Source organism: Pelophylax lessonae (assembly GCF_965119305.1).
Source record: "Pelophylax lessonae genome assembly, chromosome: 10".
In the NCBI taxonomy this organism is placed as follows: Eukaryota; Metazoa; Chordata; class Amphibia; order Anura; family Ranidae; genus Pelophylax; species Pelophylax lessonae.
In genome coordinates this window covers 16,035,987-16,060,933 of record NC_138777.1, presented here as the reverse complement: position 1 = coordinate 16,060,933, position 24,947 = coordinate 16,035,987, and the positions used below count along the sequence as shown (strand labels likewise).

At 47.0% G+C, this 24,947-nt stretch overlaps 1 protein-coding gene across 1 annotated transcript in view; it reads right to left on the bottom strand.

Moving 5' to 3' along the window:
* Positions 1-20,387: 20,387 nt before the first annotated feature.
* Positions 20,388-24,947, bottom strand: part of EIF4G2 (eukaryotic translation initiation factor 4 gamma 2) — a 31,028-nt gene continuing 26,468 nt past the window's right edge. Inside the window, exons 18-20 of the mRNA XM_082269987.1 lie at positions 23,740-23,948; positions 23,536-23,657; positions 20,388-21,290 (exon numbers count right to left, since the gene is read on the bottom strand). Coding sequence (XP_082126113.1) covers positions 21,225-21,290; positions 23,536-23,657; positions 23,740-23,948 — 397 coding nt within the window. The 3' untranslated portion in view covers positions 20,388-21,224. The remainder of the gene's footprint in view (positions 21,291-23,535; positions 23,658-23,739; positions 23,949-24,947) is intronic.

Below are 24,947 nucleotides of genomic sequence, written 5' to 3'. Positions count from 1 at the left end.
TGTTAACGAAAAGAAAAATGGATAGTGACATTTAAAATATGAGAACTGCACCCCAAGGTATTTGTTTTCTGTCCGATGATTCCACTCACATGGATGAAAGCGGTGACTTCGGCTGCTTGTCCGAACGGCGGCCATGACTGATTTTTACCAAGCTCCCGTTACATCCAGAAGATTCCGGGTGTTAACTTTTTCCTTATTTGTTTGATAATCAACTTATTTACTTTTACTATCAATTTAATGCAGACGTGCGACATGGTTTTTTGCATCTTTTGTTTCCGAAGGAAGAACGTTTGTCTTTTTCATGAGATTGTATTAAAGTCTGCTTTAACTTTAATAAAAATTGAAAAAAGTGTTACGTTTCATTGTTTTGCATGTTCATAATCGACTTTTTTAAGACTCTAAAGCCTAATGATGAATGGTCTTGTAACCGCTTTCTGTCAGTGGGAGACGGCCCTTTTAACCACTTTAGCCCTGGAGGATTTGGCTGCTCAATGACCAGGCCCTATTTTGCGATTCGGCACTGCGTGACTTTAACGGACAATTGCGCGGTCGTGCGACGCTGTACCTAAACGAATTTGACGTCCTTTTTTTCCCACAAACAGCTTACTTTTGGTGGTATTTTATCACCTGTGCGATTTTTTTTTTTTTTTTTTTTTTTTTTTTTTTTTTTTGATCATGCGCTATAAACAAAAAAAAAAAGAGCGACAATTTTGCAAAAATAACTATTTTTCACATTTTTTTTTTATATGAAATTCCCCCAAAAAAAATGTAAAAATCAAATTTTTTTTAACATTTTCGGCCAATTTGTTTTATGCTACATATGTTTGGTAAAAAAAATTGCAAAAAGCGTATTTTGATTGGTTTGCACAAAAGGTATCGCGTCTACTAACAAAGGGAAAGATTTTTGTCATTTTTGTTTTTTTTTTTTGTAACGTGTAATGGTGGCGATCTGCGATTTTTTTTTTTTTTTTTTTTTTTTTTTGCGGTACTGCGACATTGGAGCGGACAGATCGGACCCTTGACTGACATTTTTGGGGTTACCAGTGACATTTTCTACAGTAATCAGTGCTATACATATGCACTGTTACTGTAAAATGACACTGGTAGTGAAGGGGTTAACTTTTTTTGAGAGGGAGGGGTTATGTGTGTCCCTAGGGGCGTGATTCTAACTGTGATTGGCTGTGGCTTAAGCTGTAGGAACAGTGATCAACGGTCCTACATAGTAGAACCGTATGATCACTGTTTCTACACAGGGGAGAATGACAGGCGGCTTGTTTACATTAGCCGCCTGCCTTTCTCCCTCTCCACCGACGATCGCCGAATGTCACGCGCGGGGGGGGGGGGGGGGTCCGTGGGAGCGCGCCTCCGGCGGCGCGCTCTCTCCCCAGAGCCTTACAGGCTCGTGACGTACCCATACAGTGGGGCTTCTACTAAATACTGAGCAAAGGGTCTGAATACTTGGGACCATGTGATATTTCAGTTTTTTTTTTTTAATAAATCTGCAACAATGTCAACAATTCTGTGTTTTTCTGTCAGTATGGGGTGCTATGTGTACATTCGTGAGGAAGAAGAATGAACTTAAATGATTTTAGCAAATGGCTGCAATATAACAAAGAGTGAAAAATTTAAGGGGGTCTGAATACTTTCCGTACCCACTGTACGTCACTTTGCCTGTGAGGGGCTGACCGCCGCAGTATATGTACTTGCGGCGGTCGGCAAGTGGTTAACATTCTAGGCCAATTTGTTTTCTGCAACATCATTTTGGTAAAAAAAATCGCAATAAGTGTATTTTGATTGGTTTGCGCAAAGGTTATTGCGTTTACTAACTACGGGAAAGATTTGTAATTTTTGTTTGTTTTTTTTTTTTTAACTAGTAATGGTGACGATCTGCGACTTTTTTTTTTTTTTTCGGGACTGCAACATTGTGGCTGACAGATCGGACCCCTGACTGACATTTTTGACACTTTTGGGGGTACCAGTGACATTACTACAGTAATCGGTGCTATAAATATGTAGAAATGACACTGGCAGGGAAGGGGTTAACTTTATTGGTGATCAAGGGGTTAAGTGTGTCCCTAGGGGCGTGATTCTAACTTGGGGGCGTGGTTAGTGAAGTAATCAGAGACATACGATCCTGCATAGCAGGATCGCATAGCCTCTGCCATTACTTCAGGGAGAATGACAGACGGCTGTGTTTACATCAGCCGTCTGTCTTTCTCCCTCTCCTGAGGGAGATCGACAGACGGCTGTGTTTACATCAGCCGTCTGTCTTTCTCCCTCTCCTGAGGGAGATCGCGAGTGACCGGCGGAAATCGGAGCTGCCGGTCACACACGCTGGCTAGGCAGGAAACGAGTGGGGGTGGGAGCGCGGCGCTTGCTCGCCCCTACAGGCTCGTGGCTGAGTGATGTAGTGCTACGTTGCTTTGCCTGCAGGGGGCTGACTGCCGCAGTAAATAGTCATGCGGCAGTCTCCAAGTGCTTAAGGGGATTGTAAAGTGGTTGTAAACCTTTGTTTTTATGAAAAAATTTTTTTTTTTTTTTTATATACTTCCCTGCTCTGTGTTATGGTTTTGCATAGGGCAGCCCCCCGATCCTCTTCTTCTGGGGTCCTCCGCTGGCGCTCAAACTAGGGATCGACTGATATCGGTTTTTCGTTGCCGATACCGATATTTTGGCCATCGCATATCGGTATTTGCCGATATTTTGTACATTTAAAGTTTTACAAAATAAACACAAATTTTGACACAAATCTGTTACTGAACATGTTAATGTTTAATTAACTTTTTTTTAACATTAAGGGCTCGTTCTTCACACCTTAACTGCATGAAAACTGATAGGGGGACATCAGTTTCACATCATCTGCTTGTAAATGATGCATAAACTGCTGCAGTAGTGCACTGCAATAATTTTAACTCACTACTGCAGCAGTGCAGTCAGTGGCAGCAAAACTGCTAGAAACAAGCTAGATAGCAGATACAGTGGATTGGAGTCAGTGGACTGCTGCTGCAATAGTGCACTCACTGCAATGATTTTAAATCACTACTGCAGTCAGTGCAAAACTGCTAGAAAAAAAAAAAAAAGCTAGACAGTTGATTGGAGTGGACACTAGTACTACTACACTTTTTTCAATACTCCCAGTTAAGTAAAACAATATTATACTGCAGAAAGCAGAACATTTCAGCATGTTCACCTGTTAAACGGCTTCTGTTTTTTTTTTTTTTTTTTCTTCATATAATGCTGCCACTTCATTAACATGCCCACTTAGTACAGGAGGAGTGGAGGACAGAGGAGCAGAGAGAGGTATCTTCTAGCATGGGAAGCAAGTCTTTTGTAGCGTGCCTCATTTTCTTTCCACCACTGAAGAGGATCACTTCTGTCAATTACTGGTTCCTTCAAATAGAGATGAAGTTCATCATCCAGGCTCATTATTGCAGATTCAGAAGAATCCTCCGCATGAGGCCCCAATAAAACAATGAACATGTCCTGCTGATCAATTCGACCACAATGAAAATTCTCTTCTGTTCATTGTCTTTTGGACATTTTTGTTTTTGAAGCATAATAACAGATTATAAAAATGCTGTTCTGGATTTGTCTTTTTGGCAGGAACCTCCTGTTGAATATCTTCTGTCAGCCATTGTTTTGCCTTGGCCAATACATCATCAGAAGAGAAAGCATGGTTCTTGTATTGAGGATTCAACAGACTTGCCAGCACAACATTTTTAATCTCTTCATGCTTCTCAAAACATATCAATCAAAGCTCTTTGGCTTGACAGACCATCATTTGAAAGTTTGAGGGTGTTGTGTGCCATGACACTGAGGTCTGACATATCAGTAAGCCTCATTCCTTTCTGCATGTTTGCTCCGCTGTCTCGAAGGAGCAGAAGCATCACTCAGTGTTTGGTGATTCCCCATTCTTCAACATTTCTCTACTGTACTCCCCAGTGTGGGATCCTTGCATCACTTTTGTATTCAAGACCAATTGCCTTTTTGTACATCCAATAAAGTGGCATGTAAGATTTATTAGTGACTCGGTTTGTCCTCCTCCTGACCAGCAGTCAGTTGTGAGCGAGTTGCCAGCATTCTCTGGTTATGGTATTAGCCTTCACTAATGGGTAATGGCACCCTCTGCAGGAGCAAGGCTAGGCAGATAATTATCAGGTTAATACAAAAAAAAAAAAAAAAAAAAAACTTATGGCTCGGCATGCCACTAGGGGGCCATCCTTCAGCCATTATCCTGAACCCAATCTGATGTTACCTTAGTTTGTAGCAAGCAGTACCAGAAGGCAACAAGCCCCAGATCCAAAAAACCAAAGGGGCAGCAACTGTCAGAGGACTCAAAGAAAATAATTTTACTTTAAGTTCTTACAAAAATTCTATTTTCTCTTACGTCCTCTGACAGTCACCGCCCGATGGTATTAGCCTTCACTAATGGGATGTCCCAAAGCAGTGCAGGTATGAGGGATGGGAAAGCAACACAACCAACTTAGAAGGTAACGCAAACAGCCGGGCCAGTAACAACCTGAACCCACGGGGGGGGGGGAAACTGGAACAAACCCAGAAACAACAAAAAAAAAAAAAACACCCCAAGAAGGAGGGACAGTAAAAATAATGTCCCCTTAAACAACTGCCGCACTCAAAACTTTGCAGCCAAAGGAAGCATCTGAAGATGCCAAAACATCAAGATTGTGAAAGTGTGCACGGACAACCAAGACACCTGAGCCACAGAAGCCTGATGGCAAAAAGCCCAAGAGGCACTAACGGCTCGAGTAGAATGGGCTTTTACCGGAAAAGGAGGAATCCGACCCTTAATGGAATAGGCCTGAACAATCGTCTGACTGATCCACTTAGAAATGGTCACCGCGGAGGCGGCCGATCCCTTCCGAGGTCCCTCAGGATGAGCAAATAGAGAATCAGACTGTCGAACAGACTCCGTGGTGGACAGGTAGACCTTGACCGCCTGGACCACATCCAGGGAAAGCAAGGCAAATTCCTTAGGATGCTTGGGCCGCGCACACAGCGAAGGCAAAACAATATCTTCATTGAGGTGGAACGAAGAAACATCCTTGGGAAGAAAAGCCTGATTCCGTCGCAGAACCACCTTATCTCTATGAAGTACCAGATAAGGAGAGCGGCAAGACAAGGCTGCCAACTCAGACACTCTGCGAGCCGACGTGATGGCCACCAGAAAGGCAACTTTTTGGGACAACACAGACAGAGGAATCTCTCTGATGTTCTCAAAGGGAGGTTGTAACACAGACAAAACCAAATTCAGATCCCAGGGAGGCAAGCGAGCCTTCCACGGGGGAACCAAATGCCGCACCCCTTGAATGAAGGTGCAGACCAAGGAATGCAATGCCAAAGGCCGTTGAAAAAAAGATGGCCCAAGGCCAACAACTGACCCTTGACCGTAGTCAGAGCCAGACGCTGACCCACACCCTTCTGCAGGAAGGCCAAGACCTTCGCCACCAAGAAGGAGCGAGGATGAAAACCATGCGCTTCACACCAAGCGATATACGCTTTCCAGGTGCGGTGATAAAACTTCCTAGAAGTTGCTTTACGAGCCTTTAACAAGGTAGGGATGACAGCTTGTGGAAGACCTCTATCCCTCGAGACCTGGCTTTCAACAGCCATGCCGTTAAAGCCAGAGACTGTAAAGCAGGATGGAAGATCGGTCCTTGAGACAGAAGTCGGGGGCCATGAGAATGACTGACATCCGTTCCGACGCCAACCTGCAGAGGAACCTGGACAACAGTTGAATCGGAGGAAAGGCATACATCAGCCGAGAGCGATGCCAAGGCACCACCAACGCGTCCGCCAGAGGATCACAAGTTCTGGCCACTAATCTTTCCACCTTTATGTGGAGACGGGATGTGAACAGATCCACGTCCGGGGTCCCCCACCGGACGCACAGGAGGTACAATACCTCCAGATGCAGGGACCATTCCCCTTGGTCCAAGGTCTGGTGACTCAGATAGTCCCGTCTGCCAGTTGTCCACACCCGGAATGTGAACAGCCGAGATCGCTGTGCATGCGATTCGGCCCTAGATACAATCTCAGGCACTTCCTTGGCCGCCCGGGCGCTCCTGGTGCCCCCTTGGTGATTGATATAAGCCACAGCCGTGGCATTGTCCGTCTGTACCCGGACCGGACACCCCCTGAAGTAGAGATGACCACCAGAACAGAAAGTTTGATCGCTCGGCGCTCCAAGACGTTTATCGGCAGCAAAGTCTCCCCCTGCCGACCACGTCCCCTGGGCACAAAGTGCACCCATAACTCTGCCCCAGCCCGACAGGCTGGCATCCATGGTGAGAATCGACCGCAACAGGAGACCTGACCTTCCCGGGCAACTCAATGACATCCTCCTCTCCAAGGACTGAGGCGCCCTGTCCCACCTGTCCAGGACCTCCGCTTGCAGAGTCCTGGTGTGAAATTGAGCAAACGGAACTATTTTGAAGGCCAAAACCATCAGGCCCAGAACCTGCATGCAGGTCCGCAAGGAGGAGAGATCGTTGTCCCTGAGAGACCTGATCTTATCCCGCAGAGTCCCGAGTTTGTCCTCCTGAAGGAAGACCCGAGCTTGAGCAGAGTCCAGGACCATCCCTAGGTACTGAAGATGAGTTGAGGGAGTCAGTGCCGACTTCTGAAAATTGATGGTCCACCCGAACTCCTGGAGTGTCTGAACCGTCACAGCCAGATCGCTCGCCAAGGTCACACATGAGCTCGACCTTCACAAAAGATCGTCCAGGTAACCGAGGATTGCAATGTCCCGTAGCCAACACCTTGGTGAAAACCCTGGGAGCCAAAGCAAGACCGAAAGGTAACGCCACGAACTGGGAGTGCTCCCCAGCCACCGTGAAGCAGAGATATCTCTGATGACCCTCGAAAATAGGGATGTGTAGATACGCATCCTTCAAGGCGATGGAGGCCAGAAAGTCCCCGGGCCTCAACGATGCCACCACCGACTGGATGGATTCCATCCTGAACTTCTGTACCCGCACAAAGCAGTTCAGAGACTTCAAATCCAGAATCGGACGCACCGTGCCTTCTATCCTGGGCACCGTGAACAGGTTGGAGTAAAACCCACGAAACCTTTCCCATGGAGGACCGGGTACAATGACTCCTTGGGCTAGCAGATTGTGCACTGCCCCCATAAGATCTGAGACAATCGGGGGACAGCTGGAGATAGCACGGAAAGAGCCTGTCTGTGGGGCGAGATTGAAACTCAATCTTGTACCCTGAACAAATCAGCTTGTGAACCCACCTGTCCTGAATGCCGGACAACCAGGGCTCCTGAAAGCAATGCAGACGTACCCCGACAACGGGTGAAGTCGTCCCTTCAGGAAAAGGTGGACTGGGCCGCCGAGCCAGACTCACCGGCTTTTGGCTTACCCCACCATGGTTTCTTGTGGCCACCGGGAGGTCGGAAGGGTCTACCCTTCTCCTGCGTCCCAAAGGCACGAAAGGAATTACGTTGAGTCTTGAAGGAGGGCCCCTGCCGCGTGCAGGGGGGGGGCTTACCCTTAGAGACCTGGGGCAACAGAGTACTCTTACCTCCAGTGAGCCCCTTAATTAACTCATCTAGAGTTTCCCCAAAAAGACAACCCCCCCACATAGGGGACCTCAGAAACCGTCTTTTTGGATGCATGGTCAGCTTACGAGCTCTTCAACCAGGTAATGCGGCAGATCGCAACCCCTACCGCGGACAACCAGGCGACCAACGGGGCCTCGTCCAAGGCTGCGTCGCACAAGAACATCCCATTCTGGGTGATCCAATCCACCATGCAAGGGCAGGCGGAGAGGTCGACTCCGCCACCAGTGCTGCGAAGCACCTTGGATCATGCCGTGAGAACCTGATAGGCCATCACTGAGGTAAAACACAGGGTTTAACAGGGAAACCGCCATCAGATAAACATGGTGGGCGAGTGCTTCCACAGGCCCATCTGCCGGATCCCTGAATACCGGGCAATCTTCTACTGGCATCAAAAGTGGACTTATACAGCCTAGACATAGTGTGATCCACTTTCTTGGGGACACCGTCCAACGTTTGTCCCCCGCCCCCAAAATTGGATAGCGGAGGGAAAAACGCTTAGGCACCCAACATGTGCCTAATGCACCGCCACTGGTCATTCACACTCCTGTGAAATTCCTCAGGGCAGGGAAAAGCCTGACCTGACTTCTGTGCCCTTCGGAACCCAAAAGCTGACCGCTTACTTGACTGAGACGGCTTGAGGAGGAAATGACTTCACGCCTCTAGAGGCCCAGCCCTGGAGCCCAGACAAAAGGTGCCTATTGAAACTATGTAAAAAGGCACAGGGAAAATGGCTGCTTGCCCTTAATAGGCCTGTGCCCACATCCAAGATGGCCCCCGTCGGGAGCCATGTGCAGTATCCTAAAACGGCTGCTGCCCTTACACATAGCCTAGAGATCTGCCCACAATAAACATTGCGGCCGCTCCTAACAATGCCAAAAAAAGTATATACAAGTTCTGGCTACCCCAGGGAGACCCTCAGCGCTATGGAGCACCCCCCGCCCAAGTACTACCAGTACCCCATACAGCGCCCTCAGCGGGAGCAGGGAGGGAGAAAACCCAAAGCTGGCCAGAAGGGGGATCCCAGAGACCACCAGCCCTGCGATCCCCTAAGAGTGGGCCCACAACCCCCCTAAAAGTCCCCAGGGACAAGGGGGCATCAGTACTCACCAGTCCAGGAAGCAGGCACCCTTCTGATACGGGAGACCTCCCACCCTAAGTGGGGGTGCCGTCAGCCAAGGAGGGATGCTGGCAACAGGCGGGCAATCCAGGTAGAGACACCCTCAGCGAAGACGCAGCTCCGCAGGCTTGTCCCCTTTCTGAGGGCACTGTTGTTGCGAGGCCTGGGCGTACCAGTAACCTGCGACGCTCGTTAGCAGGCTGGGACTCCATAAGGATCTATATTACCCAGTCCGAGGCCCAGCTCTGCAGTCACTTGTAGTACTCCAGGAAAGGAATCCCTGACTAACTAATGATAGTGAGAGAAATAAAAATCTATTGTGCAAAGAAAAAACATGAATTCAGAAAAAAAAAAACAAAGAAAACTGAGACAAGGTCCCAGTCAGAAAGACCTAACCAGCTCCTGAGCTAGGCAGCGTAAAACGGATTGGGTTCAGGATAATCGCTGAGGGATGGCCCCCTAGTGGCGTGCCGAGGTATGAAAGTTTTTGTGTTAACCTGATAATTATCTGCCTAGCCTTACTCCTGCAGAGGGCACCATTACCCATTAGTGAAGGCTAATACCATCAGGCGGCGACTGTCAGAGGACATAAGAGAAATCCCATTTTCTCTTTCTTTAATTGGACGGACACAACTCCTGATATTCATACCCATTGGGAAGTCCCAAAGCAGTGTTACATAGTAGGCGAGGTTGAAAAAGACAGCTCAACCTGTGTGGACCTATTCATTTCTCATACCCCTGAATGTTTCGATCCTTGAGATGTATATCAAGTCTTTAAAAAATGGATTTTTGTAAGATCTTACCGTAAAATCCTTTTCTCTTAAGCTCATTGACAGACGTAGTCTTCTTGATTCTCAAGAGCTGGGTTATGTTGTCTCCGCAGGAGTAGGACTAGGCAGAAAGACAAAACGTTCTGGCTCCACCCTAGGGGCAGTCCCTGAGGGTATATCCTCCCTCTCTCTGCTACAGGGAATCAGTTCTGTTTTAAAGCAGTACAGAGACTTTAACCCAACCCAACTCAATGATAGAGGGGCGGGTACTACGTCTGTCAATGAGCTTAAGAGAAAAGGATTTTACGGTAAGATCTTACAAAAATCCATTTTTCTCTATCGCTCATTGACAGACGTAGTCTTCTTGATTCTCAAGAGCTGGGACATCCAGAAGCAGTGCCACAAAATGAGGGGTGGGATTGACAGAATCAAAATCCAATCTAGAAGGCCCAACCGGAGCCAACCAGAAGTATCAAAGGACTCATCGAGTAAACAGATGAGACCTACCCCACAAATCCTCGAGGTAGACCAACAGTCTCCTCAAACAGTGGCCTGCAGGAACCTTGCAGCCAGAAGAGGCATCTGACGATGCCATCACATAAACCTTATACAATATTGTAAAGGTATGAACCGACTACTAAACAGTCGCCTTGAAAACCTGAACCACTGACGCCTGATGGCGGAAGGTCCAGGAAACTCTAAGCGCCCGAGTAGAATGCGCCTTAACAGGGAACGGGGGATCCCGACCCTTAGATAAAATAAGCCTATACCACCGTCTGTCTGATCCATCTAAAGATGGTCGCAGCAGAACAGGCAACCCCTTCTTAGGGCCATCCGTGATCACAAACAGTGAATCCGTCTTACAAATTGAATCCGTAGTATTCAAGTATATCCTGATCGCCCGAACTACATCCAAGGAATGCCATGCAAATTCTCGAGGATGATTGGGCTAAGGACATAGGAAGGACAATACACTGTCCTTAATCAATGAAACTTTGAAACCACCTTAGAAGGAAGGATGGATTCGGATGAAGAACAACCTTATCCCTATGAACCACCAGATCTGGGGAACAACAGGATAATGCAGCCAGTTCTGACACCCTGCGTGCAGAAGTGATAGCCACCAAGAAGACCACCTTCTGGGATAAAGTAAGCAAGGGAATCTCCCTGATATTTTCAAAGGGAGGTGTCTGAAGAACCGACAGCACCAAATTAAGATCCCAGGGTGGTAACGGCGCGTGCACTGGCAGAGCCAGGTGTCGCACCCCCTGGATGAAATTCCGCACCAAGGAATGAGTAGACAAAAGCTTCTGAAAGAAGATAGCAAATGCTGAAACCAGACCCTTGATAACACTCAAGGCCAGCTTCTGCTCAACTCCCTGTTGCAGAAAGCCAATATTCGGACTACCGAATAAAGATGTAGATGGAACCCAAGGGATTCACATCACACAATATAAGACTTCCATGTACGATGATAATCTTTCTGGAAGTCGCTTTCCTTGTTTTAACTAGAGTAGGAATAACTGAAGCTGACAATCCCTTGTCCTTCAGCACCTGGGTCTCAATAACCAGGCCGTTAAAAACCAGCGATCGTAAAGCAGGATGGAAGATCGGTCCCTGAGACAGTAGATCCTTCCTGAGAGGAAGTCTCCACGGGACGTCCGCCATCAGTCTGACCAAGTCGGCGTAACAAGCTCGACGAGGCCAATCCGGAGCTGCCAGGATTACTGGAATTCCTTCCTCCTCTATCCTGCGAAGAAGTCTTGGCAGTAACCCAAGAGGAGGGAAGGCATACATTAGCTGGTATTGCCCCCACGGGGCGATCAGTGCGTCTGCGGTTTCTGCTAGAGGATCGCGGGAGCGAGCCACGAATCTCTGAACTTTCCTGTTGAATCGAGATGCCAACAGATCCATATCCGGGGTGCCCCATCGTAGGCACAACTGGTGGAAAACGTCTGGATGGAGGGACCATTCCCCCTGATCCAGAGTCTGACGGCTGAGATAATCTGCCTGCCAATTTTCCACCCCCAGAATGAACACCGCAGAGATTGCTGGAACAAATCGTTCCGCCCAGCGAAGAATGCAAGCCACTTCTTTGGCCGCTCGGACACTCTTGGTGCCCCCCTGGTGATTGACATAAGCCACGGCCGTGGCGTTGTCCGACTGGATCCGAACCGGGCTGCCCTGGAGCTGCTCGGTCCAGTGAATCAGACAAAGTCTGATCGCTCTCAGTTCCAATACATTTATCGGTAACCTGGATTCTTCCGGGGACCAAAGTCCCTGGACAGATAACTGACCGAGAATTCCTCCCCATCCGGATAGACTGGCATCCGTGGTCACTGTCGTCCAATATATTGGCAGAAATGACTTTCCCTGGCTGAGCATCGGAGACCGAAGCCACCAGACCAGAGACTCTCTGGTCTGTTTGCTCAATCGGATCTGATTGTCCAGGGATTCCGGATTCCGATTCCATCTGAGAAGAATCTCTTGCTGAAGAATTCGGGTATGGGACTGGGCAAATGGGACTGCTTCGAAGGAAGCCACCATCAACCCCAGACCCCTCATGCAAGTCCGAAGGGAAGACCAGCTGTTGGTGGACTGCTGATTGAATCTTTCGGAGTTTCCCTACCGGAAGAAAAACTCTTGTCCTGACTGTGTCTAGAATTAGACCCAGATATTCGAGCCTCTGGGTGGGAACCAGAAATGACTTTTGCTGGTTCACCAGCCACCCGAATTCCTGTAAAGAAATCATAGTAATTTCTACGTCTTGTAGCAAGGTCTGAGGAGACTCTGCATGAAGCAGAAGATCGTCTAGGTGACCTAGAATCGATATGCCTCTTTGGCGCAGAAGTGCCAACATTGGGGCCAACACCTTCGTGAAGACCCGCTGAGCCGTGGCGAGACCGAAAGGTAACACCACAAACTGATAGTGGTTCTCTTCTACGGAAAAACGTAGAAACCGCTGATGTCCTGCGAAAATGGGAATGTGAAGATATGCGTCCTAGATGTCTATGGACGCTAGGACATCCCCTGGATGCAGAAAGGCTGCTACTGTGCGAATGGACTCCATTCTGAATCTTCTTATGAAGACAAAGAATTGAGTGCCCTTAAGTCCAGAATTGGACGCACTTTGCCCTCTTATTGTAAATAGGTTTGAATAAAACCCTAGAAACCGTTCTGTCCAAGGAACGTGGACTACCACTCCTTGTTGTAGTAAATCTGTGACTGCTCTCCGCAGATCTTCTAAACGATCTGAGGATAGTCGGATATTGGAAGGGAAGAATCGCGCCGGTGGGAGAGATCGAAACTTGATCTTGTACCCTGACCTTATGACTTCGCAGACCCATTTGTCCGGGATTCTGGAAAGCCATGGATCCGGGACCCGGCGAAGACGTCCCCCCACCCCAGTTATGGGTGGGGGCGCACCTTCAGGCTTTGGACGGTTTATCTTCAGGTCTGGAGGGGGCGGGCTTTTGCTTGCCCGACCAACGACCCCTGACGCCTCCTGCAGGAGCTTTGGAGGACTTAGTTTTTTCACCCGCGGGACGAAAAAACCTCTTGTGAGCAGAAAAAGAAGGCCCTCGTCTTTGACGAGTTCCTCTACCTTTAAAATTTTGCGGTAAAAAGGTGCTCTTTCCACCCGTGAGATCCTTAATGATCTCATCTAAGTTGGCTCCAAATAGACGCTCTCCTAAAAAGGGGATATTAGCCAATGCTTTTTTGGAACCTTGGTCGGCTAACCAACCTTTTAGCCACAGTGTACGCCTGAGAACCACTGCTGAGACTGATGCTCGCGCCAATAATGGAGTGGCGTCTAACGCCGCATCACACACAAACTGTAACCCCTGTATCATTTGTTCCAACAAATCTGATACCGCCTGAGGGACCTCTTCTAAGTCCCGGCGTAACCACTAGGTCCATTCAGTTACAGCCTGCGAAAACAGACCAATAGCTATTATAGGTCTGAAAGCTGATCCAATCAAGGCAAACATGGTGCGAGACATAGCTTCTATCTTGCGATCCACTGGATCTTTAAAAGACGGAGCGTCTTCTAAAGGAATAACCGTGGCTTTATTCAATCTAGCAATTGGTGAATCCACCACAGGTGGTTCTGTCCATTTCTTAATGAGGGTTTCCTCAAACGGATAACGCCTGTTAATGCGTTTAGAAATAGTAGAAATGCGTTTTGGCAGACTCCATTCTTCTTTGATTGGATTGCCAAAACATTTGGGCAATGGAAAAACCTTCGCCACTAGATGCGTTTTTAGACCCAAAAGGGATCTCAGTTTCAGCTATTTCTGACGGAATACCCTGTAATCTTAAGGTCTCTAGAACAGATACCATGAGTGCGTTTACCAACGCTTCCTCTCTGGCTATGGCTGATGCCGAAACATCCTCCTCACTGTCTGAAAAGACAGTACACGAGACACCAATACCAGATGAAGTACCTGCAACTGCAGAAATACGCTCAGAGTCTGAATCCGAGGTTTCAAATAAGGGGTTAGGCGGGGGTCGCTTACTTGCGCCCTGTCCCTGACAAGCCACTTCCACCCGGGACACAAGCTTCCATAATAGCGGACAATGATTTAATCGTCAGTGGGGTGCTGGAGGATCCTGCAGACCCCTTGAGGGGATCCGGAGGAGATACATGAGTGGCAGGGTCCATGATAATTCAGGACACCTTTGCCAGAAAACACAAAAAAACTTTTTTTTTTTTTTTTTTTTTAAATAAAAAAATACCTTTTTTTTTTTTTTATGTGTCTCCCCCTAGCGCAATAGCGCCCCTCAGAGTACCTGCTTCTCGATCCCACAGAGAGAGAGAGGGACCCCCAAGGCTCACCAACCGATGCAGTGAAGTTTCCAACCAACTGCAGTCAGCGTCTGTCTTTACAGACTGGAAGGAGCTGTTGCTTTTTCCCGGGTAGAAGGACGTGGCTCCGCCCCCTGTGTACGCCTTCCGGCGTTTCCCAGCTCTCCACGAGGTAGCTGGGCTCACAAAACATGGCCGCCCCCATAGAAGAGACATAAGACTCCAAAAACATGGCGGCCGGCGTGACCTGAGGACATACATGCATTCGGTCTACGGCAAAATGGCGGCGGACCGCCGAAATCGTTTTCCCAGCACATCCACCTGCATCTCTGCTAAAAGGCGATATATGGATCTACAGAAGATACACTACACATAAGGTAGGATTATACCTCCTATGTCTGCTGTAATGTTACAGTCTGCTGGGTAGAGTGTTAGCTCTTAAACCAAGTCCACTACCCACAAACACATGCTGTATTACAAGGGGGACTTGTAAGTATCAGATATATACTGACCATATATGGAGGGGCCCATAATACATACTGCCTCATAACGAGGAAAAAAGGGAACATTTTACTCACCATACCGAACCGACAGGCACCCTCTCTTCACAATACCCTCTCCACCGGGGTGGGGGTTTGTGGACGCCTCGACTCTCTGGTACCTGGCGTCCAAGCGAGACTTTTAACTCGCAAAGTCAGTCCCTTCACTGGGACTCCGTCGCGGCCGACCCATCGCGGAGCTCTGGTCTGCACGCGCTCGTAGGCAGAAACCGGGGTGACCACTGGATCTCAACATCCAGCCCGTCGCCCGGCCCCGCATACTTACTTGAATATGTCGCGGCCGACCAAGCGCAATGCCATGGTCTGCGCGCGCTCGTAGGCCGGCTGGGGTGACCACAAGTGTCGCCCAGTCCGGCATTTTTGCTTGAAGATCTCACAGGAAAAAAACACTGGAGAAAACTACCTAAAAAATGTCTTTCTTAAAGAAAAAAAGTCTTGCCAGGACCAAAAGATCCCAGCAAGGAACTTAGGTCCTTACTCCTGACTAGACAGAAAAAAACTGATTCCCTGTAGCAGAGAGAGGGAGGATATACCCTCAGGGACTGCCCCTAGGGTGGAGCCAGAACGTTTTGTCTTTCTGCCTAGTCCTACTCCTGCGGAGACAACATAACCCAGCTCTTGAGAATCAAGAAGACTACGTCTGTCAATGAGCGATAGAGAAAAGTAGCCGTACTCTCCGCAGTTACTATCATTTGTGGCAGGGAATGCCACAGTCTTGTAGCCTTTACAGTAAAGAACCCCCTGCGTAGCCTGAGGTTAAATCTCTTCTCTAAACGCATTGTATGACCTTGTGTCCTCATGCATTCCTTGCGACTGAATAGTATTTTTTCTATGCTCTGATCACCATTGAGGTATTTGTAAATCGCTATCATGTCCCCTCTCACACATCTCTTCTCCAGGGAGAATAAATCTAGTGCTTCTAAACGCGCTTCGTAATTAATGTCTTCTAATCCCCTAATAAGTTCTGTTGCCCTTCTCTGTACTCTCTCAAGCTAAAATACATCCCTTCTGAGGACTGGCGACCAGAACTGGACAGAGTACTCCAGATGTGGTCGGACCAGAGTTTTATAAAGTGGTAGGATTATAGTTTTATCTCTGGAATACATCCCCTTCCTTATGCATGCCAAAATTCTGCCAGCTTTGGCAACTGCAGCTTTACATCGCATGCTATTGCCTAATCTATCTTCCACTAAGACCCCCAGATCTTTCTCCATGTTTGATACCCCCAGAGGTTCCCCCCTAGCTTGTATATTGCCTTTAGGTTATTGGTCCCCAAGTGCAATACCTTGCACATTAAACCTCATTTGTATGTAGTTGCCCACTGTTATTTTGTTTAGGTCATTCTGTAAGATTTCTGCCTCATGATTTGAAGTTATTGCCCAGCTCAATTTTGTGTCATCTGCAAAAACTGATATCAAGCTACTGATCCCGTCCTCAATGCTTTTTATGAATAAATTGACCCCAGAACTGAGACTTGGGGGACCCCACTGACCATGCGTTATTTATTACCACCCTTTAACCAGTTCTGTATCCAAGAGCAAACCTTGTGGTTGATGCCTGTCGCCCTTAATTTATAAATCAAGCGTTTGTGAGGAACTGTATCAAACGCCTTAGCAAAATCCAGGTACACCACATCCACAGGTCTCCCACCGTCTAGCTCAAAATGATGCGTTAAACATGAGGGGTGGCAAAAAAAAAAAAAAAAAAAAAAAAAAAAATTTAAAAATTCAAGGCTAAACAGTAGCCAACAGGAACTCAACAACTGGAGCACATATGGGAAAAAAAAAAACATACACCCTTAAAAGGTGATCAGGTTCTCTTAAACTGCAGCCTGCAAAACCTTGCAGCCAAAAAGGAAGCATCTGCAGATGCTAACACATCCACTTTATAAATTTGTGTGCACCGACAACCAGGTGGCCACCTTGCAAACCTGGGTCACTGACGCCTGATGGTGGAAGGCCCAGGAGGCACTAAGCGCCTTAGTAGAGTGCGTCTTGACAAGGAAAGGAGGAACCTCACCCCTGATGGAATAGGCCTGAACCACTTGTCTGATCAATCTGGAAATGGTCGCAGAGGAAGCGGACAACCCTTTGGAGGTCTGTCTGAGCAAATATAAAAAAAAAAAAAAAAAAAAGGAGTGACTTTCTGAAAGACTCCATAGCTGCCAAGTACACCCTAACTGTCCAGACCACATCCCAGGCATGCAAGGCAATTTCATTTGGATTTTTAGGCCTGGGACACAGGGAAGGCAACATGTCTTCATTCAAGTGAAAATCAGAGACAACCTTTAGTGATTCACAGGGATAAGGTGGTTCTTTACCCCTGTCCATTCCTTCCAGATAAGGTGGACAGGACAACGCCGCCAGTTTCGACACCCTGCGCGCAGAGGTGATAGCCACCAAAAAGGCCACCTTCTGGGATAGCGTAAGCAGGAGAATCTCCCAAATATTTTTAAAGGGAGGCTTCTGTAGAGCTGACAGCACCAAATTGAGATCCCAAGGCAGCAATGGAGCCCGCACTGGAGGGACCAAATGTCAGGACACCGTGAAAAAAAAAAAAAAAAAGTTTATACCAGGTAGTCGACACCTGGCCTTGAGACGAGACTCGAGGCCAATTTCTATTCAACCCCCGTTGAAGGAAGGAGAAGATCTGAGCCACTGGGAAGGAGCGAGGATGAACCCCAAGCAAATCACACACTGCAATGCAAGTCTTCCATGTACGATTGTAGAACTAGAAGTATATTTCCCAGCTTTCAACAGTGTAGGAATCACCAATTCTAAACCTCCATCCTTAAGCACCTGTAGTTCAACAGCCAAGCTGTCAAATCCAGCGCCTAAAGTGGAATGGAAGATCGGTCCTTGGGACAGCAGATCCTCCCTGAGAGGAAGCTTCCAAGGAATGTCAGCAACCAGCTGCACCAGATCTGCGTACCAAGCCAGACGAGGCCAGTCCGGAGCCACTAAAATGACTGGAATCCCTTCTGCCTCGAGCCTGCGTAGAAGTATGGGCTGAAGCTTAAGAGGGAAGGCGTAAATTAGCCGATACTGACCCCACGGGGCCACCAGCGCATCTGGAGTCCGCCAGATGATCCCTTGACCAAGCCACAAACCTGCACCACTCCATTGAGCCGAGACTCCAACAGATTTACCTCGGGGGTACCCCACCGGAGACAGCTGATGAAACCTCTCCAGATGAAGGGACCACTTCCCTTGGTCCAATGCCTGCCAATTTTCCACCCCAGGAATGTGTATGGCGGAGAGGGCCTGGAATGAACCATTCTGCCCACCTTTAAATGCAGGCTACCTCCAGAGCCGCCAGGGCACTTCTTGTGCCCCCTTGGCAATTGACATAAGCCACGGCCATAGCATTGTCCGATTGAATGCGCACTGGACAGCCCTGAAGACTATCCGTCCAATTATCCAGACAGTGATCGCTCAGAGTTCCAAGATATTGATTGGTAGTATGGACTTTCAGAGTCCAGGTCTCTGAGCAGAACGTCTCCCCAGCTAGAAGACCTTTAATGATGTCGGTAGCTTCAAACAGGCGATCTCCTTGGAAAAGGATCAGTCAAGGCAATTTTTGAAGTCTGATCCGCAGACCAGCAATTGAGCCAAAAGACACAGCAAAATAGAGGTGAGCCATCAGGAGAGCTGCAGTCAATGAGGCATCACAGATAAACTGCAGCCACTGTACCAGCTGGTCCACCAGTTTGGTAAAGGCAGGGAGGGGGCTGTTCCCCCCTCCAGGTCGCAGCGTAGGAGCTTAGCCCAATTAGTTTGCAACACTAGGGCAATGGTGAATACCGGCCTCATTGCCAAACCAGCCAGAGTGTATGTATTGCGGGCCACAGCCTCCACCTTCCCGTCAGCTGGATCCTTAAAGGCCAAGGACTCTTCAACCAGAATCATTGTTGACTTGTTCAATCTGGAAACTAAGGGAAGAAGGGGAACCCAGGGGTCCAACCGTCCCAGGGAGGAACACTGCAACTCGGGCAGAGACCCTGGTCGTATGCGAACTCACAAGGAGTTTAACTCTCAGGCCAGCCCCCGTCTAGTGGGGCTATGTCACGGTCAACCTAGCGTGGAGCCGAGGTCTGTGCGCGCTCGCCAGACTGGAGTGACCACTGGATCTAGATTATCCAGCCAGTCACTGAGTCCGGCAGATCTCACAGGAGAAAAAAAAAAAAAAAAAAATCAATTTTGCCGGGACCAAAGATCCCAGCAAGGAACTGTTTTTACTCCTGATGAGGCAGGGAGAAAAAATAATAAAAATCTGGAGTGGCTACAGCAGTATACCCCCTGGGACTGCCCACAGGTGTACACAGAATTATTTTCTGCCTAGTATCCTACTCCTGTAGGGGGCAGTTTAACCCAATGGTTATGAATACTAGGAGCTGGGTCCTTCACTCCAAAACTAAAGTTTCTCGTTCATTGGAGAGGGAATAAAACTTGTGTCAGTTTTTATTGCTGTCTGTGCCCCCATTAGGGAGATTCATCCTCGCTATTTGACCTGTTTGCTATCCTCAATAAAAAAGTGAAAATAGATGAAATCTTGAAATGGGGACACTAGTTCTGGTGACCTGGGGGTCCCCCAGAAACTCCCCTAATATTGCAATGATTTCCCTTCACTTTCCTGTTTGAAAGTGAAGGGAAATATCCACAATGGGACAGACCAAAAAAAAAAAAAAAAAAATTTGGACAGGGGTTATAACCCTCCCTTATTCAAAATAACGTTTATCCCACAGTTCTACTTTAATGGTTAGTGCTGGCACCAGGGCACTTGCCCAAGATCAGTGCGGTCAATCTTGCAAGGTGGGCATGTTAGCACAAACCACTTGTTCCGAATGGAGCACCTTACAAAGACCGATAGCTGCACTTACAGCGCAGAGGGAGGTACTAGTACTCTACTTGAGCATCACAAAATGAAATCAGAGGTCATGCAGGGGAGAGGCTGACAGAAAACAGCCGCAGCAAAGTGATTAACTGGAGAACTGATCAGGGTTTCATTGATATGGATCCCCTTCAAGGGTTCTAAAAGCTGGGCATTTGGGTCATGACCTGAAAAGCTCCCGATTGCTAGTATGCATTGGCACTCTTGGGAGCTTTACGGTACCCACTAGTATGCAATGGGAGCTTTACGGTACCCACTTGTATGCAATGGGAGCTTTACGGTACCCACTTGTATGCAATGGGAGCTTTACGGTACCCACTTGTATGCAATGGGAGCTTTACGGTACCCACTTGTATGCAATGGGAGCTTTACGGTACCCACTTGTATGCAATGGGAGCTTTACGGTACCCACCACCATCTACCATGCTGGGAGTGTGCAGTAAGTGGTTTACACAGGGCCTAATATATACAGCTGCTCGGCATTAAGGCCCACCCGCTGAGAGACCACATACATGTGTGCAGTCTGCCTGAATAGGTTAAACATAAGGCTCGAAGCCTGTGCAAATACTGACGGCCATGCCCACAAGGTTTTTGTTTTCTTCCGACACTGGCCCTGATGAAAATTTGTATGCAGCCAAAAAACCACAGGTCAAGTATCACAATGTTTATTGATAGATACAAGTATATAAAATCAGGGCATGAACATGACTTGATAAATTAAGTAGACTTAATTTCAATACTATAATAAAGGAGGACCAATTCATTTGCTCACCATTTTAAGCATCACACCCACAAATAACCACGTATCTCAGGGTAGCCATCAATCTCTCAAAAACGGAGCAGGTTTTTTTTTTTGTGCAAGTAACTTTTTTTTTTTTCTTTTTTTAGGTTTTTAAAGACTTGTGCACTTGCCCAGGCTCAAAGATATTAGAATCTAGCACAAAAAAAAAAGCCCATTACTAGAGGTAGAAGTACAGGCAATACACATACTATTACGGTAACATCCATGAATTACAGTTAAAGGATTTTCTGTAACAACCAAATTGATAATCAGATATTGCAACAAGTCAAGTATTACACTGAGCAAAGTGCATCTCTACAGTATTCTTCAGTGTTGCTAAATCAGTTTGTTTTGTTTTTCTTCCTCCTTTATGGCCCAGAAAGGTTAATTTTTTTTTCGGCAGCTCTAGAAGTCCTCGCCAGAGACCATGTGTGTTTTGGGAACCCAGGATGTAATTATTGCATGCTGCTAATGCACAGATCTAAACATTACAGATACTCTAAAAAATATTGCATGGCTGACTATGATTAAGACATTACACTTAAAAACCTCTTTTAGAGCAGAAGGAATCCTAAATAGACATGCCTCTGCATATACAGATTTGCGAAAATGTTACAGCGGAATGGATTTTCGCAGTGGTTAGGTCAAACGTGATTTAATTCTTAGCAACAGTGTCTGCACAACATTAAGGCTTTGGCTGGTTCTTTAGTCGGCTTCCTCTTCAGATTCCTCTTCTTCAGCAGTCTCCAGCCAAGTTAGCCATTGGTTCACCTGCAAAGCGAGTTAAAAAGTATTAAACCACATCATGCCGGCTGTGCTCTGCAGCAGTAAACACATTACAATGGGATCCAGATGTAGGTCGTTCATAAACTGTCAAACATGTTACCTATCCTTTTCACTCCATAATCAACTCTGATGACCCAAGCCAAATATAAAAGCTTGAAATGTCCAACATGAGATACACTATTACCAAAAGTATTGGGACGCCTGCCTTTACAGGCACATGAATTTTAATGGAATCCCAGTCTTCGATTGTAGGGTTCAATATGGAGTTTAAAGCAAGGTCCATAAAGACATGGGTAAGAGTTTGTGGTGGGGGAAACTTGACTGACCTCAACCCAATAAAATGCCTTTGGAGGTAAATTTGGGTGGAGACTGCGAGCCAGTCCTTCTCGGCCACATCAGTGCCTGACCTCACAAATGTACTTTGGGAAGAATGGTCAAACATTCCCATAGACACTCCTAAACCTTGTGGACGGCATTCCCAGAAGAGTTGAAGCTGTTATAGCTGCAAAGGGTGGGCCGACTCAATATTGAACCCTACAGACTAAGACTTGGATGCCATTAAAGTTCGTGTGTGTGTAAAGGCAGGCGTCCCAATACTTTTGGAAATATAGTGCAAGTATAGCTGGAGTGCCAGAGACAGATTAAGGCAGAAAAGGGCACTATTTCAAGGTTGCAAATTGCCACCCACCCCTCCATTCGGTTGGTCAACATTGAAAAGGATTGCAGTAATTTACTACTCATCAATGAGTAGCTATCCAGCATCTTTAAACAGACGCAACCAACTGACGCATCTGCAGCAGAAACCGGTGGGGCTTTAAAAAAGCAAATGCGTCATTGAGCCACCATTGTTATGTGCTGATCACAGCACAAAGACCAGCCTGTTGCAGATCAGTAGCCTGGACTGATTGCGGCAGGACCGGATTCCAAAACATGTAATTAGCGCTAATCCTTACCACTGGTCCCAAGGTGTTAAAAAAAAAAAAAAAAAACACACAAAGGGCAGGAGGGGGGGATTAAAGACTCGGATAAAAGGGTCTCAATTTCCAAACCTTTATCCCCTTAAACGCATAGCCCTTGGTTTGGGGGGACCTTGGGTCAGAGCCTGAGCCAGCTGCTTCCACCCCCTGAGAAGCTCAGTGCACACTGGGGATGTGGAACAGAGCTTGTGACTGAGTCACTGCTTCCTGAGAACAAGAATCGAGTGATCAGCAGTCTTTGATCACTCAGTTCTTGGTGTAAAGATGGAGGACGACAATTGCAGCATCTGATTTTTTTTTTTTTTTTAATTCCCAAACTATTTTTAATGCTAGTCCACCAACCATTATATAATTGTATGGTGCCCAATTGACATTAAGTTCTTGTATGCCTCATTTAGAAATCAAAAGCTATTAACTAGTTAATAGTCTACCACTTTTTCAGAGCAGGCATAGGAATGTTAACTTCTCTCTCCCAGAAAATACCACTTGCAATCCCCCCTCCCCAAATACGGTTAAAAATGTACCATACATCCTCCCCAAAAACATAATTGGACCATCCCTACACCTAAATCTATATAAACATCTACAGTATATAGAGGAATCAGGACCTCCTTTATCCTGCTGGTGATCTTCTAGTGATAAAGACCTATATAGGGGAAATCAGGACCTTCCTTCCTCCTGCTGGTGATCCCTCTCGTGATAAAGCTCGACTGTCAAATTTATCCAGAGGGGAGGTCACTGCCTCCCCAACTGTTTAAGACCTGCTGATTGGCCACTAGGGCACATGGGAAAAAGACATTTTGCCACCACACACCATTATAGCAACACAGCATGATGGGATAAGTGAGTACTCTTTCTGTAGGTGCATTTGCGTGGTTTATCACTGAACGGGCAAAGTGACCTGTGTGCAATATACTGTACAGTTCCCCGTTTGCTTTAGTCCCCCTCTCCCAGAACCACACATTTCTCCTTTATGCCCCTGGAAGCAAAGAATCCATCTGGTACTTCTGGGTATAACAAAACACATGACAGTGTTGGGCCAGTCATCAATGCCATCTATTAGGAACTACAACTTGAGAATCTAGTAGCTTACAAAAGGGGAGCTTCTCCTGGTCCCAGCAGCTGAATGGTGCAGTGGGGGAGCAATAGAAAAGCAAGTTATGCTCTACTGGAAGGAGGGAGGGCAAACAGTTGCTCTTCCCTGGAAAAAAACAAAAAGATTTGCTATACACGAGTTAATGAACATCCTTTACCTGGAATAAAGCTTTTCCTTTTCCTGGAAACTCTTGTGTAATATCTTCCTTCCAAGCCAAGAAAGCTTCTTCTTCTATTATCTCCATGTCATAGAAATGGACGAAGAAGCGGAGCAACATGCCTGTAATGACGTTTAAAAATATTAGAAACAGAAATGACTGCCAGAGAACAAAGGAGCACATAGCAAGTGGAAGAAGATGTACCTTTAGGGAAGTTTTTACTGTAGCAGTGCACCTGGAGTGCATACAAGGCGCTGACTTGCAGGTCAACATGGTCATGGAGGAACTTCTGCATTACTGGCTTGAAAGACAGCAACAGCTGCTTCTCCTGTTCCAGCTGCTCTTTAGATGGTGCTGCCACTTGCTCAGCATCTTCCGTTGGGCAAACCTCGTTAGAAATATACTGTAAAAAGCTGCAAGACAAAAGGGTTTAAAAAGGGCTTAAAAAAAAGCATAGAGAAAGTTTGCAATCCAATTTTACACATTGAGAGCCCATTCACACTAGCACAACTTGTGAGGTGACTTGTGTAGCCCCAGGTCGCTTGACATAACAAAAGCAATGTTAATCAGTGCCGTCTTCATTGGCACTACTGAAGTCACTCCGACTTCAGAAAAGGGTCCTGTACTACTTTGAGGCGACCTGTGATTCGACTGTCCCATATACTTCAATGGGAGTCGCCTCCTTATCTTAATTGAAGCGACTTATCAGACTTTCCAGGAAGAAGAAAGATTAGCCAGGCAATCCCCACAGACAAAGTCGCCCGTCTCTTCCCAAGTCGTCTCTTCCCAAGTCGTCTCTTCCCAAGTCGTCTCTTCCCAAGTCGTCTCTTCCCAAGTCGTCTCTTCCCAAGTCACGGGGCGACTTTCTGGTCGTGGTAGTGTGAACCGGCTCTAATACCAATTGTTGATGTAGCCATAAGAGCGATTTACCCTCTATGCTTTTCCTGCAATGAATCTAGCAAGCACCCGCTGAGACTACACATTGTGAGTCTGTCAGCAAGTCCTGGCCAACAGGACTGGGAACGGCCTCCTGTATAGAGGGAGCGATCTCCCATTTCTCATCTTTGCAAAGCAGGGATGAGAAACTTCGAGATTTACAAGTAAAAGCAGCACTCTATACAGAGTTAGGCACACATCTAAAAACCCTTGATCGCCCTAGATGTTAACCCCTTTCCAGCCAGTGTCATTAGAGAGTGTATATCAGCACTGATTAGTATATAAGGGTCAGTGTATATTAGCACTGATCATTATTATAAGGGTCAGTGTATATTAGCACTGATCACTATTATAAGGGTCAGTGTATATTAGCACTGATCACTATTATAAGGGTCAGTGTAGCAGTGTGTTTGCCGTTTCTGTCCGAGCGGACTGAGGGGGGTTTTGATTGGTGCCCATCACATATCATTTGCCTG